Consider the following 16,681-nt stretch of genomic DNA (forward strand, 5'->3'; position numbering starts at 1 on the left):
CTGTATAAGCAAATCAAAAGTTGCTGATTTTAACAAGGGCTAACGGCATCAAGCTTGCTAAGAATGCATATCTAGCTTGTCTGCCTGGTACAATTACCGCTCCCAATTATTTTTCCCAACGGTAAAAGAGACCAAGCATGTAACCTTGTACATGGAACCTATAAATGTTTTGTACAAATTACAAGTGATCAAATTGAACTACCATGTGAAGCTGGGTACAGAGAGGAAGGGTGTATGTGTGTGAAATCCTAAAACCAACAGGTGCCTTGCAATTAAACACGTAAAAATCTCTGATACACGGTTGGGGAACCGAACCGAACAGCCTATAAGGGTGACAAGGTTTGGCTCTCATTGCAATTCTCCAACGGGTGCTTCATTGAGCCAGAGAAAATGAATGAAGTCATATAACTTTGCACTTACACTAACCTGCCAAGTAAATATCATTAACGACAATAATATTAGGTTATCATCAAATTTCATTTTTACCAATCACAAAAGCCCATATGATAATAAATAAACATAGTCTGTCAGGGTGTAAATATATAGCTTTATATGATACCTTGTAAGGTGTTGGGTTCAACCTTCTCATGTGATCAGGACGCATCCGGTCCAGTTGGTCAATACAGCGGTCCCTTATCTCTTTGATGGGTGGTAACTCCTCTCTTCTTCTATCTACAGGAATTGCAAATCCGTGGAAATAGCGAATAAGTTTCACATATAATTAAATTATCCAAGGGAGCATTCGAACAGACTATGACTATAGTTAAAAGTAGCTCGATAACAGCAAATCAAAGGATAATATTCAGAAAGGAATAAATGGTGCTTTAAATATCGTCTCATTTCCCTTCTATGTGCTCTTTATCCTTATTGACCGGGATATGAAAATTTATTATGACGTGCTCTCATTTTATAAAATCCAAAACAGGTAGCCATACGCCTAAAGCTTCCAAATACCTTGTAGTCCCCCAAGCAATGAGAGAACAGAGGCTACGTACATTCCACTTTCCCGAAAATACACAAGTTTGAGCACGTGATAGCCAGGTTACATGCAATTGAATATAACCAGTTAACTGCTAATTGGGCTTCATTCCTAAATATTCAATTCTAGTTAGGCTTCTGCAATCTGTCACCCACTTAATGCAGGTAGTGCACTAAATCTACCAAAACCAAAGCCATGATATAACTAACCATTACTTGGAAAAAGTACGATGCACAAATGACTTTATGCCACCACCCCAAAGGAAGAGCAAAAAATAGATACTCATGCATTCACATACTTTTCCTGATCTCTCACAGATTGCAGTTACTAAGATATGCACTCAACCATGACCGGAAATTCAGATTTTGCAAACTAAGAGATCACAATTCACCTGAACTACCCGACCAATAGCACTTTAGAAGTTCCTCAACCTTCTGCGGAACCACATATGCTCGTTTTGACTCATTAAATGGATGGCGACACAAAATCCGCTCACCTACCTGAGAATGGCATCAGTAAATCAGCATAAAAGATCAAAGAGTACTGTCATACACAAGGAATTCAGCAATCCACAGGCAGCATGAACACGCACAGGATAAATCCATTGCTTATTTCCATATATTGGCTTGTGTCTCTATTATCCTTTCTCCATAAACAAACTTTTTTATTGGACTAAGGTTGACACCATAACTCTGATAAAAGCCAGCCTCTTCATTTACTTCTAATTCAATACAGCCAGAAAAAATCTTAATCCCTGGGAAGAAATGCAATACACTGAATGATTTAAGTTGCCCGTTACGACTTGCAAGTTCAAGATAAAATCTATACCAAGACCTAGTTAATCACTTGATTCGATATAGAAGCCTAGATGACCATGTATATAGCGAAAGTCAGTTCGCCTTGTCTTAATCAGAAACTAATAAAGTTATCATCAGATTATAATTCTCTCTCTAAAACCAATAAAAAACAACTATATTTGCTTAAACAGTCGATAACAGGACGAACAACTAGGTTACATCAATAAGGGGGGAGGGCCTAGTCTTGTGTAACTAGATAAACAACATAGCAGATAAGTAGAGGAAACTAATATGCAAGAAAGCTTATGAAGGACTATCTGTTAGTAATATGTTAGAACATCCAAAAGAAGCACCAAAAAGAAGTCCTTAAATACATACATACCTTTGGAGACGGCTCATTTTCCCCAGTCATTATATCTACAAGAGGATAACCTTCTTTCCCATACAATCTGTAACACCGTTTTTTACACGGAATAGAGACCTAAAGCCAAAATTCATAAGCTTCCAAAGTGTAGAACAAAAATACCCAAAAAACTAGGAAACAACCAGATCAAACCTTTGAAACATCTTCAGAAAGTTTAATACGGGGCTGGTTATTTATTTCAACAAGCTTGAAGACAACACCTAGGGCAGGTTGAGCATAGCATGTAACCAAATGAGTTCCAATTCCAAAAGCATCAACCTCATGACCCTGTGCAAGAAAAAATCAATTAATGCAACCAAATTTTCCTTAAATGAAATAAAACTCAGTGCTCTTGGTAACTGGGACCAGAGAAGTCACATAGGACTCAACTGACAATCAATTGATTTTCATCTTCCATCATAAATGCACATCGCATAATATGGTAACAGAATAATTTGGTTGTATAACTGCACATCATGCATTCGCATAACTGCAAATTTTCTCATTACAGGCCAAAATTGATTTCAAACCTAATCCTCATATATATTTCATGAACATAATTCAACAAACAAAGACAAATAAATTATGTATTGAATCACATATTGCCACCTCTACAAGGCCAGCAGTTGGCCCCTTTTAATGGGGGTAAACAAGCCAAAGATACTCTTCCACATATCTATAATCAGATGGAAAACCAGCTTAGCACCAGAGTGTCATTCTAATGCATTCCACAAGACAGAGAGAAAATTAAAGCTGATGTGTTGAGTTAACCAAAACATGACCAGGAGTTCCATGAATACATCATAAACATCTAATTTCTAAAGAACTCACCTGCTTGTTCAAATCATCTAATGTTTCCTCATTGAGATCATTACTGGCTGTGATGCTCGTCCTTCCAAAATCAGGGACTCCAAATTCCGTTTCAATAGAATGAAAGAACTTTCTAGCCTCACACGAGAGGTATGCAAGATCACCGGAGTCTAATCTAATCCCTTGTGCCTTATACCTGCAAAATATCATTTAGTAAACCAAGAACATAATATCACCATAAAATATAACGACGTCCTGGCAGAAAAACCCAATGCAAAGTGGATCTATCAAGTAAAATCAACAAATCAACACTTCAGCTAAGCTTGCAAATGTTATTCTTTGGAAAATTGAAGGTTTCGATAGTCAACTAGCAACCGCGAAATAAACTGGTCCAATCATGGTTGTTCCCAAAATTCCACGCCATTCTTAAAATAAACAGCAGTTCTCATCATAAGAGGACAGTGTTAATAACCCTTTAGGACGTACCCCAGATCATTTAGGGCCAGAGCAACTGCACAAAAATTGGGAATGCCACTTCTGACTACCTGAAAAACATGGATATACTGATTAGAAATTTTAAAAAAAATGAATAGATAAGAGACCACTGATTTGAAGCTAGACAAATAATCCACAAACTATAGCAACTTAGAAGCCCATAAATTTGCAGTATAATAGCTTTAAGTAATCCAAACTGTGCTCAATAACCGGCCCTAGGACTAGTGAAATATATTCCTAGAAAAATCAGAGTTATGCATATATGTAAACTAGAACACATGCAACAAGAAGCGTAGAAGTTAGACCCAAAATATCAGGTTTGAAAAATACAGTACATTATGCATACATAAGAAATGGCACGACCCACGATGAGCAACTCTGTGCACTGAGAGAAAGAGAGAGAGAGCAAGAAGAAATTAAAAAATGCCACTTACATCATATGTGTCAACTAAGGCCAGAAAGTTGTTGGGAAATGCCAAAGCATATGACATGAATGCAGCTAGTTCACTTTGATTGGTTTCACCAAAAATACCAGCTAATAGTTTTGACCGCTGAAAAAAGAATATGAGCAGAATCAGTATACATAGATCCAACATAAAATTGTCTTCGACAATGCAGTTCTGCAATTCATTGGTCTCCATTAGCATTTAAACAAGGGGGCGCCTAAAGGTGAAACCATGAACTAACAAAAAGAGTTTACAGTTGTAACATAAATTTGTGCATTTGAAATTAACAAAACTCACTCCACTATACATTAAAACACAAGAAATTGCTGGATTGTATTCTTCCCATACAAATGTCATACAGAGTTCTACCAAATAAAGTAAAAATCTGATACATGATGGGATGGATTTCCTTACTTTTTGTACTCAACTAATTGCAGCAATTAATATTCAATATTACTGAATATGAAAAATTGCATTGCTGTGTGTGATGCCTATCAGATGTCCCATGGCCTGCCTGGGATTTTGCTAGAAGTTGAGAAGTATGGCAGTCTACAGATCCGTGCAAACAAAAATAATCAGTATGAAAAAGATCTAGACAAAACACATAGCAGATTATTCAATAGTTCAATATGGATGGCTCAAACAACCGTATTCTGATGCATAGTTATCCTTGTTAAAAGTAAACGTTAAATTAAGAGCAAGCTGATAGAAAACTAGAGTACTTCAACAAATAAAGAAGAGTAAAACAGTTAGAAGCGTTTCAGTGAACCACATGACACCTTTAATTTGCTCAACCATGTCTGCACCCAACTAACAAAATCCTCACAAACAGTTGAACCATCACAGCTACAGAGTGACTTCTCTAATATTTCATCAGGACTCTGCAAATTTCAAGGTCAATAAAATAAGGATGAATTTGCAAGTAAGATAGAGATACCTAAAATTCAACTACATAACCAGATTGACATGGAACAATCATTAATAGCACAATGATCTTTCTTCTTTTTTTTTCTAGTACTATGATATTGATATAAATTATCCACTTAAGAATGTGCAAGGAAAACCAAACAGACTGAAATGGCCATGGAAGATAAGAAAAAACTGACTAGTTACCAAGAAAACACATTATTTTAATAACTTCACTAATCCTAGTAGTATAAAACTTCCAAGTAGGACGCATCCATCATATGTTACAAAGTTTGTGCTGTATTTCAACACATCAAAAATATGCTACATAACCATTAAGTTTAGGTTGCATTCTCACCTTGCCCAATGACATGCAAGCCCCAGCATCCACGAAACTTATTTTGGACGTTCATGGTTACCAAAATGGATGTCCCAAGTTACACATATATGCAACAATTCTAAAGTTCATCATACAACATGGAGATGCAATGTCCCTATCAAAATCCTTCAAAACATGTACAAACAAGTACTGTAGCACTAAGTTTATAATAGTTCTAAGGCATTGCTTAATACAGTCCTTCCAAATCTCAAGCTTATGGATAAATGACTACACATGCAAGCAGTCACTGACATTTGAAAACAAGATAGCAATGAAATCTTTACAGAAAAGGAAAGTTCACCTACCAAAAATGAGCTAACAAAAGCATGAGAATGAGTTCCACGAAGTGGGATCCCAAACAATCTACCAGCTGCTACATTGCTGTTATGACATAATACCAAAAAAATATGAGCTTATTCATTAAACACAAGAAAACAGGTCCACATACAAATAACTCTGCATTTTTTTTTATATTCTTTTCTAGCAAGAGAGGGGTGGGGTTTTAAGAGCGGGGAGGTGGTAGGGGGATTAGAGAACTCTGCATCTTGTTTTCTGATTTGTCTGCAGTTTGTCCATATTTTCCTTTTTTTTGTTGGTTTGGGTTTGGGGGGGGGGGGGAAGGCTTTGGTAATAGCCACATCATCCGTAAGTCATATAAACCACTTATGATTTTCTTTTTTTTTTTAAATTTTTGAAACAAAACATTGGCAAAATTAGAGAGAGAAATTGAAATCATCTTAGAACCAAAAAAGCTGTCTCTACTTTATGCATTTGACCAACCAAAAAGGCATATTGAATTACTTTGACTAGAGATGCTTCCATTAAATCTGGTCATTTCAACAATTGAATGACAAACTCCAAGTTTAGATTGTGTTCATAACCAAGAAACAGAGCAAAAAGCTGTCTCTACTTTAAGCATTTGACCAACCAAAAAGGCATGTTGAATTACTTTAACTAGAGATGCTTCCACTAAATCTGGTCATTTCAACAATTGAATGACAAAACTCCAAGTCTAGATTGTGTTCATAACCAGGAAAAACAGCAAAAACTGTTCAAGAGAAGCATCAGACCACCTTGTCTGAACTGAAAAACTATATCAATAGCAATCACCTTGTTGCGTCAAATCCTCCCATGTAGCAATATTTGGATGCTGATATGCCACCATCAGGGCCCTAATTATAAAGCAATTTTTACAATAAATAACTACCAAAAATTCTACAGAGGATAAATTTGAGAGAGAGAGAGAGAGAGAGAGAGAGGGAAACCAACCTGTGCCCTTCTGAGTCCAAATTCAAGAAGCAGTTTAGACTTTCCAGCAACAAAACGATGCCTGGCAGCATTAGTAGCAACCAACGATGCATAGTTAATAAGATTCACAAATGGAGTTTCGAGCAGCTGGACCACCTTTAAGAACAATTAGAACCACTCAGGACGCATTCATAATAGTGGGACACATTTCAAGAAAAATAACCGTCATTGCACACTTTGAAAACATTTATCCAGAGAAGATGCTTTAACAATATGATCTTGACCAAACTTAGTTCAACTACTTACCGCAACTGGTCCTTCAACCCTCAACAAAGGAACTTTAGGGAAGACTACGGATCCTTCAGAGATAGAATATATTTCAATATCTGAACAATCAAGTCCTCGGAGGTAATCAAAGAAACTATCCTGCATATTATTCAAGGACAAAGCACTTGGCAAGTCAAATCATAGATGAAAATGAAACATTTACCAATATCCTTAAGTTCCTCTTTAGTGCATAAAATGCATGATTATATGATCCAATGACACTTTTAAAAACTTTTATGTAGATCACACTTTTAAAATTCTTATCTCAATGACACTTTGGTACTTCTATCATTACCTACATTAACCATTATTCGATTTTCAAACTCAAACCGAGTTCAATCGTGCTTCTTCAAACTGCAGGTATGCATATATAGGAACCAGTTGCATATTAAACTAGATAGTCATATATAGGAACCAGCATTGAGTAATTTTACCTCGCATGGTGGAGGTAATGTTGCCCGCACAAAAGCAATCTCATCCTCTGTAAAATTAAAATGAGCAACAAATCTTATGCAATCTTCTAAACCAGCAAATATTGTATATTCACCACCAAAGGGGTTCTTCCGGAAATACAAGTCAAACCTGAAACATTTTCAAGAACAGAATCTAAGCTATGAAAGACAAATTGGTTAGAACTTAGAAATTCAGTAATACATTAGAGAAAAAGCAAGAGTTGATTCGTCAAGTTGAGATGCAACTACGCTGAACTGCAGAAATTCGAATTGTACTCAAATGATGGAACAAGAATTATAAAATATAACCAAAATCTCAAATTCTGAGATGACATGTTTTCTTTCAAGATCTGCTTCAAAACTAGGAAGAATTGACCAGGCTTAACATATAAATTTCAGTCTCTTGAAGTTCGCATGCATCCACAGCTATGTAATTTGAAGCAAAAGCAGAAAAGAACTGGCTTAAACCCACAGCAAATTATTCAGGAACAAAATGCACAATCATGTATCTGTCAGTTAGATAGTCAATAAATTGATCTAGATTCTGGAAACAGCGTAGTAAAAAAAAAAACGAGTGAACTTTGCAGCACACTTAATTGACAATAAATTTGCAATTTATCAGAAGAAAATTTTCCAAATTAAACAGCCATGAATAAACTAATAACCTTCACTTATAACATTATCTAATTATCTAATACACAAACAACAAGATATTTGTTTCTCAAAAAAATAACAAAATTTCTAATTACTTCTAAACAACAAGTTGGAGGTAACTCACTTCAGATATATCAAAAGGCATCAACTCTACGAATTAATTGACCACGACAAACACATAATTTACATATTTGTTAGCCGTGAAGAAACCCAACGAGTCGAGAAAACGCATTAACGAAGGAGATAATTAATTATTTACATATTTTGTTAGCCGTGAAAAAACCTAACGAGTCGAGAAAATGCATTAACGAAGCAGATGATTAATTAAAAGCAGAAGGAAATATTGGAAAGGAGTTATTGCAGCAAGTTTTAACGAAAGAACCGAAACTAATGAGTTTAGATGAATTTTTTTCTATAAAAAAAAAAAAAAGGCAACAAAAGTCTCACACGGCTCGTTCGTCGTGCTTGCCGGCTTTCCAGTATGCATAGGCCATAGTGAACTGATAGAGATCAGTAAGCAAAGGCGTCACCATTGGATTAGTGGGTCCATCAATTACACCCCCGTTCCGATTTTCATCAACCTTTTTCGGACCGTTCGCTACGGCTGCTTCCATCTCTAGGGTTTCGTTCTCAAATCTATTCGGCTTTGTATATATTTTTTTTTGCGGGAAGGAGAGACGAGAGAATGGAGAAGCTTGGAGACGATGAAGAGGGGATAGAAAAGAACCGAGGGGCAGTTGAAACCGTTAAAAACGAAGGGAAGGGGTGACAGAGGACGACAAAATGACTCTATGTCAGCTGCGGATATATACACTACCACTCCCTCCTTCATTTAATGTTGGAGTATTTATTTGTTTGGATATATAAATTAAACGAAAACGGACAGGAAAAAGAGCAACCGACCGTGACCGGAGACCGAAAATTCAGTGAGCTCGACCGGGAGGGAAAAAGGCTGCGGGGCCGTGGCGGGTGTCAAATATAAAAAAATATATAAATATGCTGACAAAAACTTGAGCCAACAGTGCATTGTAGATCCCGCTTAAACTTCTGCTCCTCTTGGACCCGGGCGGCACACATGATAATGCTTGACAACTAATAAGAAACTTCGTATCTCTGGACGTAATGAAGTACGATGATACGAGTGTGTTTGGATTTTGTATTTACATACATTAATTTATTTATATTATTGATATTTTTTTAATTATCTTTTTATCTCATATACATTGAATCAAAAAAAAAGTTACAATATTTTTTTCACAAAATTATCTCAAATAATTTACTATCCAAACACACAAAAGTTAATTATAGTTATATTAGAATATAATCAAACAATCTAAAATATATGGGTATGAAATAGAAATTAATAGGTTAGAAGATTAAACAAAGCAGTTTAGTTATATTAGAATGCAATGAACCGTCAAAATTCCGACAGATATGAGAACTTGCTATTTTCGATTTAAGTTATTGTTTACGATTAGTATTAAACTAAAAAAAAAAAAAAATTTTTGATGCAGTCTTACTTTAATTTAACATTTGGAGGTGCATTGCGTCCTGCACGTAGGTCAGAATTTTAAATGTAAAGACTATCACGTTCAACAAAATATATATATATATTTTTTTTCAAACATTTTTATCATTAGGTTAAAATAAGTCAAATGTGCCATTTTCTTTCTTTCCTTTTTTTTTCTCTCCCTGAATTCTTCCACTGTCATCAACCGATGGTGAGGTGCTAATATTTTGTGACTTTTTTTTAAAATTTAAAGAGAGAATTTAAATCATACAAAAAAGAATGAGAATAGAGAGTTGAATCAGACAAGATTTCCGATTAATATCAATAGTTTGTGAATCTAAATGTGACAAATGTCTTTTCGGTGTTTTCTCTTGCAAGTTAGCGTTCTAAACTAAAAGCATAGCCGATCAACATCGATTAGTTGGTCAAAATACGAGGAAATCTAGACAGCAGTTGGTTAGATTTGTAGAAATTACTCCTATGTTGAGCTGCATGTCTGGGGTCATAGAATAAAGGACTTAGTCATTTATAATATTGAGCTATATACATATATATAATAAAGATGGAATGGTAATCTTATGAATAATTCTCGACGTGACAACGAAGATGCGTGGCTTAGTCCTTTTTTTTTTCACCTAGGAGTGTCCGGCCGTAACTAATTCCCTAGGGCTCGGGGGAAGGTGCTCAACCTGAACTCCGAGTGAGGTACACTTAGAACTTGAATCGTGATCGACATATTCTAAAAAGGGGGACCGAAACCACTCGAGCTGCCTCAGGAGGGGCAGCTTAGTCTTCCGCTTAATTTTAGAAAAATTGGAACGCTTCTTAACACACTAGGATATAGACAAATATTTGGATAGAGTGTTATTTGAAATAATTACTGTAACACTTTTTGTGATGTAATGTATGCGAGATAAAAAAATATTTAAAAAATATATTTATAATGCAAGCGAAATATTATTTGATATCCAAACAAAACAAAGGTGTTTTGCTAAAGCAACGTAATAACGATACTGAACTTGGTTCGGAAACATTTAACTGCATATAAGCAACTAGTGCCTAATTTTCCTCTTTAATGTTTGTTTGTGGCGCTTTTTTGGTCCTAGGTTTGACATGACAATGTGAAGAATCAAACTTTCGTTGGACTTTCTGAAGTGACAAGGAAATGTTGTAGTAAACCACAGCTGGAGAAGATGTCGTGTTCAACAATGCCCGCCCCTTACGCAAGCGCCAACGTTTGGTTGTGTTCCGTAATCAAGTTGAATTTGAAAGTGGAAACGCAAAAATCCTGCAACAAGTTTGCAAATGTTACATGCTCTATTGTCCTGTCAGCCTCTTGTTTTTTTCCTTGTTTCCCTCTTTCTCTTTCAACCAAGTGCTTATTGGAAACTAGACATTGTACCAATTTTCCTGTGCTTATTAGAACCCAAGACTAACGCGTTTAATCTTTTCTTGGTGTCCTGGAGCCGTGCCCAACTCTCAAAGCTGGAAAGCATCCTTCGTTTCGTCTAAATTTTTATGCACTGCCGGTCAGTCCTGACATCAAGAACAGTTCCACCGAATATATTACTGAGATAATATAATTTATAGAACATTTGTTTCCTTGTTTTGATTAGCCAAATTGGAATCCAATACCCCATCATCCAAGTGAAGAAGGAGTATACCATCACCCCGAACACTTGAAGCTTGGCGTTGCTAAGACGCTAACGAGTCCTCATAGCAAAAGGCGAATAATTTTCACGAGACAGGGAGACTAAAGCAAAATAGGGGCCGTGTCCCTGTGGAGTTGGTGGATTGCGTAATACACTCATCAGTCCTAAGCTAATGACTTCGATCCTCCCTGAAACACGCGTGAAAACTGATTACGCTGTTCATATTTTCTCCAACAGACGAAGGATTACATTCTAGCTGCAGAATGAATGTATAGAGACCACCAAGCTTATCCAATTCAACAGATTGTGTGATCGCAATAGCTTCGTAAGCGCCAAGAAATGGTACCATTAGATTAGACATGGTGAGCAGCCATACGCTTTCTGCAACAGTAGAGAATCTAGAGTTCACTTGTAGACGTCCAATTCTAACATAAACAACAGTGAATCAGCTAATCCTCGAGTCAGTAAAACTTGTACTCCCAGGCATCACACGAGCAGATGTAATTGTCGCGAGAGTGTTCTGGTGTTACCAAATGCCACGGGAGTCACTGCTTCCCCGTTTTTGAGATTCTCAAAAGTCGCATCTTTCTGCTTTGATACTATCGTCAACCAATGGACTCGGTCCGGTCTGTGTGCTGGTTAAAGAAAAGGATAAAATCGAAGATTAGAGTTACCGAGTACAACTGATGGATTAAAGAAACGCCTCTCTTGACTGAAATTACCCATCTACTTGTGACAAAAGAAGATTTTTGCACTCCATATTTTTAAGCAGCCTTCCTCCCGATTGGTCCCTTCCAAGGACCCATGCTTCCAGAATATTTTGCTCCAAACCAGATGGTAGTGCATTGAGAGCAGTTGATCCTGTTGCTTCAGCTCCTATATGCTTCGCTGTTCATGCGCATTAGATTAGAGCAGGATAAAGCAAGTGCATCTGCACTCCAGTTGCTAATTTCGGGCCCTTTTCTTTGGAAAAAAGAAATTGCTATAATCTTACTTAAAGACAAGGTACCAAAAATCTTATTCAGAATATGCCAAAACAGTTGATCAAGTATAGAGTTTACATGCAGGTGAGTCACAACCCACCTACTGATTTTCTTCTAGAAAGATCCTGGTTTGCTTGTTGACTGGGTGATTTCTGCCCCATGCAAGTTCCCTTCTAAGAAACAAAGTTCAGTGTCAGACTACTAGGGCTTCTATTGCACAACAGCAGAATATACTAGAGTTACCTTAGAAGTTCCAGGTAGCGGGAACTGAATTGGTCTGTGATTACCATGAATAATTGATGCTGGTGCAAATGCATCTTCTGAATCACTCAGCTTGGATTGATTAACATCTGATGCCTGCTTAGCTTTCTTAAAATTGTCAGGTAGATCGAACAGGATATTAGTAGGGGTAACCGGCTTCAGGGGAAGTGCACTCGCCAAGCTCATGTCCAAGGATCTGTTATCCTCGTACTCCGTTCTTGTTTCAGGAACTTGATTCGATGGCAACACTCCAGGAAGACACATGGGATATAGGCTTAAACCATTTCTCACTGTCAACAACTGGAGAAGCATAATTTTCCAAGATGAATAAGCATTAAGTGATGAACACAAAAACAACTGGCAAAGAGGAATATTAATTGGGGAAAGAATGCTCATAAAAACACCTTAGACACATGGAATGTAACAAGTTCTACAGAAACCTCGAGTTTAAAAGTGAAAATGATAACCTTTCACATCTACAAGTCGAAGAAGGAAAGCTGCAGGATGCCAAAGAGATATGACAATATCATAACAGCAACTGGGGGGAAAAACGAAAAAAAAGTATAAGAAAAAAGGTGGGGGGGGGGGGGGGGGGGGGGGGGAGGGAGAGAAGCCTCTGAAGTTAACTAATTTTGGCTTAAATTGTCAAGGACATAATTGAACACAGTTCTAACAACCAACAAACCTGAAAAGAATTGTAAAACAAATTTGTTTCTCAGAAAGCTAGATTCATCGTAAGTAGCCAAATTCTTCTACAAAATGAAAGCACCACTATAAAGTCAAAAGGCACATGCTTACAATTTGACAAATGCCCAACTAGACTGCAAAGACCTCAAATCAAATGGATGAACAGAATAGCTATTAGCTGTTATGTACATTTCTAATCCTGAGATTTTCGGACTTTATTTTGTTTTTGAGTCCATAAGCAGCACACAAGAACAGGGTCATCCAATGTCTGGGGGCATATGCTCAGAGAAATGATCCAGTGGAAGAATAAACCTGGGCCAGCAACACGATCTGAAGACTCAACAGCTATAACATGTACTTCTATTTTGAAATTTTCCATCTTGTGCAGTTTTGGCGGCCAAGTTGTTGTGGTCTTAATTACAGTTAACGCACTACAGAAACAAGCATTCTAGGTGTAATTTGTTTCCTCTGAGACTCAGACATGCATTTCAACCTTCATCAGTTTTTCTACACCATAGATACCTTGGATCAGAAGGACACGATGAGAAAGTGACAATGGAAGGATGTTGGACTTTGGTCCCCCAAAGCCATGGACCTACGAATTGGAGTTTGGGATGACAAATTAACCTTATTTAATCATGTGGCTGAATTTCTTCTTACGTTTATAGGCATCAAATCATTGTCTACCTCATGCACCTAAGGTCATAAGGAAGGATTAAAAACTCAGAATCTAAAAGCTGTTTCTGTATGCTTGATCAACAAGAAAGACGTGCCAATTAAAACTCGAGCAAAGGCAGAAGAAATAGCAAAGCTCAATTGACTAGTCATCCTAGTTGATAAAGTTGCAATTGACTAGTAATCCTACAGAAGAAAGATGCGCACTTGCTGGAAAAGCTACTGAAACTATTGCTACAGCTATAGGGTACTTTTCAAAACCGCACAACCTGTCAGGATTAATGTGTATTTCAAGTTCATGGCCTGCTTCAACGTTTGATGTATAAAGAAGAATACATAAATAAAACTAAATCTGGAGGCTCACAGAAAACCACATACTACGAAAATTAGTATAATGGGCAACGCACCTGTACTTGTAGCTGAAGTTGCTTGAGGTACTCAATGGCTTCATCAAGCATTGAAGCCTTATCGGTCTAATGCAGACACACAAAACAAACATAGATTAACACCAAACAGCATTCAACTTAACCAACTAAAATTCCACCAAATTGCTCCTCTGGAATCTGGATGATCTTACCAGTATTAATCAACTATCATTCTACTTGTTGAGCAACAGAATAAGTCAAATTTACCTTGTTCGAATTGGGTATCAGATTTTGTAGTGCTTTCATTTTCTCATTTATCCTGCTCCTCCTCCTCTGTCCAATATACCAAACTCATGAAAACCCATGACATGCAGGCGTTATTACAAAATACACACATACACTTATAGTACATCAAAAATTCAAAAAAGAAATCAACGTGAAATTTGTTCACCATATTAATTAGTTAACTTAGGGCGACCTTTTCAGATAAGTTATGAACTTCAGCTGCTCTACTCCTCTTGGACGCGTTGCGGGGCGCAGTTGGGTTAACCATGGCCTCCTCCAGAACTTCCAAACCCTGCAACATGATTCCATCAGCTAAATAAGCAAAACATAGACATGCATCTCTCGAAAGTAATTGGATATGGGGCATGCAAAAATTGCACGAGGAACTGAAAATACAGAATACTTGTTTATCTGAGTTCATAATACAATACCTCACTTTCACAATCATAGTCATTGAGATCATTATCCATCGTTGCAACAGAAACCGAAGAAGATGACACATTCACTCCACTCTCCTGGCAAAAAGACCCCAACCCCGGAGAAGTAAAACCCCCACCGTAAGACCAGTGCTGCAGTCCAGCTGAAGGGGCCTCCGGTATAGAGATCCGCTCAGTACTGGAAACCAAATGCAACCCACAACCTTGATTTCCAGGATAAGACTGCACCTCGTTACCCTTCTGAGCCATAAAACTTGTGGAAGAAGAAGTACGTGATCGAAGCATAATTTGATGCAAGAAAAGAGAAAAATCGTCCGGGTCATCTGGGGATGAAGAAGAACAGTTTGCTGTATCGTACAAGTTCGCCATTAAGCAGAAATATCAGTTTGACTTAAGTATGTTTTGAGTTCTTGAGCTTCGTTATGGGTTGTCTGAAACAGCTGAAAGTGTTAGCATTACTTTAGTGCGCAGAACTGCTAGAATTATTTTAGGCTTTGGATGCAAGTTGAGAAAAAGCAAAAGGGTAGGGGTGAGAACTGAGAAGCTCCGCGGCGGGGGTCCAGAGGATTTAAATAGTATATTAAAAATGTCGGAAATGAATACGAAGAAGAAGAAGAAGAAGAAGAAAGAAGAAGGGTAGAATTGAGGTTTGACCAGTCTACTTTTGTGCTGGGAACTGTAACAAACGGCAACGGCGAACAGTGAACAGTCTTTCACGACTGGCCCAGACTGACCATAGTATGGAGGGAGGGTATGGCGCGGTTTTCCTTAGAAAGCGGTGAAAAGAAAGTTGACAATGGGAGTTGGGAGTTCAGGTCAGGTCAGGTGTAAGCAACTTTAAGCCGCACCCGCACGTGAGACGCACTAGTTGTATTCTGCCTGCTTGTTTGCTGCAGTGTTTCGAAAATCGGATCGGACCGGCCAATTCGATAGATTGAACTGCGAATCAGTCACGACATCTGATTCTATGTTAGTGTTGACCATGCTAGAAAATCAATATAGTAACTGTTTTATTAATTTTTTTAATAATTTATTTATATAAAACAAATACTCATATTTCTTTTTTTTATTTTTCTTACAAAATCTTATTCTCTCATGATTCTTTTTTTTTTATTTTTAACTCTCTCTCTCTCTCTTTTTATCCTCTTTTCTTTTGTCACTCCCTTTTTAATCAAACATCTTTATTTTTAATTTATTGATGTTTTCTTACATCTTTTAATTTTATTTTTGTCCATTAAATTAAAAAAGTTAAAAAAGAATTATTTTTCTTTAACCCAAATTATTTAATGCCACAACCACTTACTTTTATCTCATTTTTTGTTTCTTATCAAGTTTGCATTTCTATTTTCGATTCTCTTAACTTCTTTCGAACTCAAAACTTTCTTTTTTAAATTACAATCTCTAAATCCCAAAACGTAAATTAAAATTAAGTTCACAATGTCTAAATTCTCATAGACGTGAATTTTGTATAATTTCAAAATATTGTGATATTTTTGGGTTGGATTTAAGATTTTTTGTTAAATATAATTGAAATTGAGATGAAGTTTATTTGTTTTAACGTATAATTCAAAAAATTTATTTTTAAAAATTCAAGTTATTCAAAAATAGTAAACTTTTCATCATGTAAAATATTAAATTAGTCCATTACATGTCTTATTTTGTGCATATATGTATTTATATAAATTATTTTTAAAAAAGTTCATTGAATTAAGATTAAACCGGTCTGATCGGTTGAATCTCGACCCTTTCACTTCACCGATTCAATTAACGGTCCGGTTTTAAAAAACATTGGTCATTACACTCCAAAGAAATAGTATAGCTAGTTAGGGATGACCTTAACATCTGGACCCTATTTTCTCCTGGACCTTGTCTTAACCTATTTAATTGCAAACTTCTAATGTAGATCTAAAATTTACTAATTAACTTTTGT

The 16,681-nt window shown here is 36.6% G+C and overlaps 2 protein-coding genes across 4 annotated transcripts; both read right to left on the reverse strand.

Annotated features, from left to right (window-relative positions):
- Positions 1–5: 5 nt before the first annotated feature.
- On the reverse strand, positions 6–8,853 carry LOC113698985 (nicotinate phosphoribosyltransferase 1). Of its 2 annotated transcripts, none has more exons than XM_027218996.2 (15): positions 8,344–8,853; positions 7,225–7,372; positions 6,770–6,889; positions 6,485–6,619; positions 6,326–6,387; positions 5,521–5,596; positions 4,710–4,811; positions 3,919–4,035; positions 3,476–3,534; positions 3,011–3,185; positions 2,333–2,467; positions 2,159–2,257; positions 1,371–1,479; positions 560–672; positions 6–426 (listed from the first exon to the last, which is right to left on the reverse strand). In XM_027218996.2, the coding sequence occupies exons 1-15, from the start codon at positions 8,508–8,510 to the stop codon at positions 349–351; spliced, it is 1,695 nt and encodes a 564-aa protein (XP_027074797.1). In that variant the 5' UTR covers positions 8,511–8,853; the 3' UTR covers positions 6–348. The 2 variants fall into 2 exon arrangements, with proteins under 2 accessions (XP_027074797.1, XP_027074798.1); XM_027218997.2 differs by lacking the exon at positions 8,344–8,853 and adding an exon at positions 8,156–8,276.
- A 2,401-nt stretch (positions 8,854–11,254) lies between these two features.
- On the reverse strand, positions 11,255–15,563 carry LOC113698616 (uncharacterized). 2 transcript variants are annotated; one of them, XM_027218495.2, is made up of 8 exons: positions 14,746–15,563; positions 14,508–14,606; positions 14,297–14,362; positions 14,072–14,137; positions 12,285–12,602; positions 12,142–12,211; positions 11,781–11,946; positions 11,255–11,693 (listed from the first exon to the last, which is right to left on the reverse strand). In XM_027218495.2, the coding sequence occupies exons 1-8, from the start codon at positions 15,118–15,120 to the stop codon at positions 11,630–11,632; spliced, it is 1,224 nt and encodes a 407-aa protein (XP_027074296.1). In that variant the 5' UTR covers positions 15,121–15,563; the 3' UTR covers positions 11,255–11,629. The 2 variants fall into 2 exon arrangements, with proteins under 2 accessions (XP_027074296.1, XP_027074295.1); XM_027218494.2 differs by having other exon boundaries at positions 12,142–12,214.
- Between the last annotated feature and the right edge of the window lie 1,118 nt (positions 15,564–16,681).

The sequence above is a fragment of the Coffea arabica genome, chromosome 7c, assembly GCF_036785885.1.
Source record: "Coffea arabica cultivar ET-39 chromosome 7c, Coffea Arabica ET-39 HiFi, whole genome shotgun sequence".
Lineage (NCBI taxonomy): Eukaryota > Viridiplantae > Streptophyta > Magnoliopsida > Gentianales > Rubiaceae > Coffea > Coffea arabica.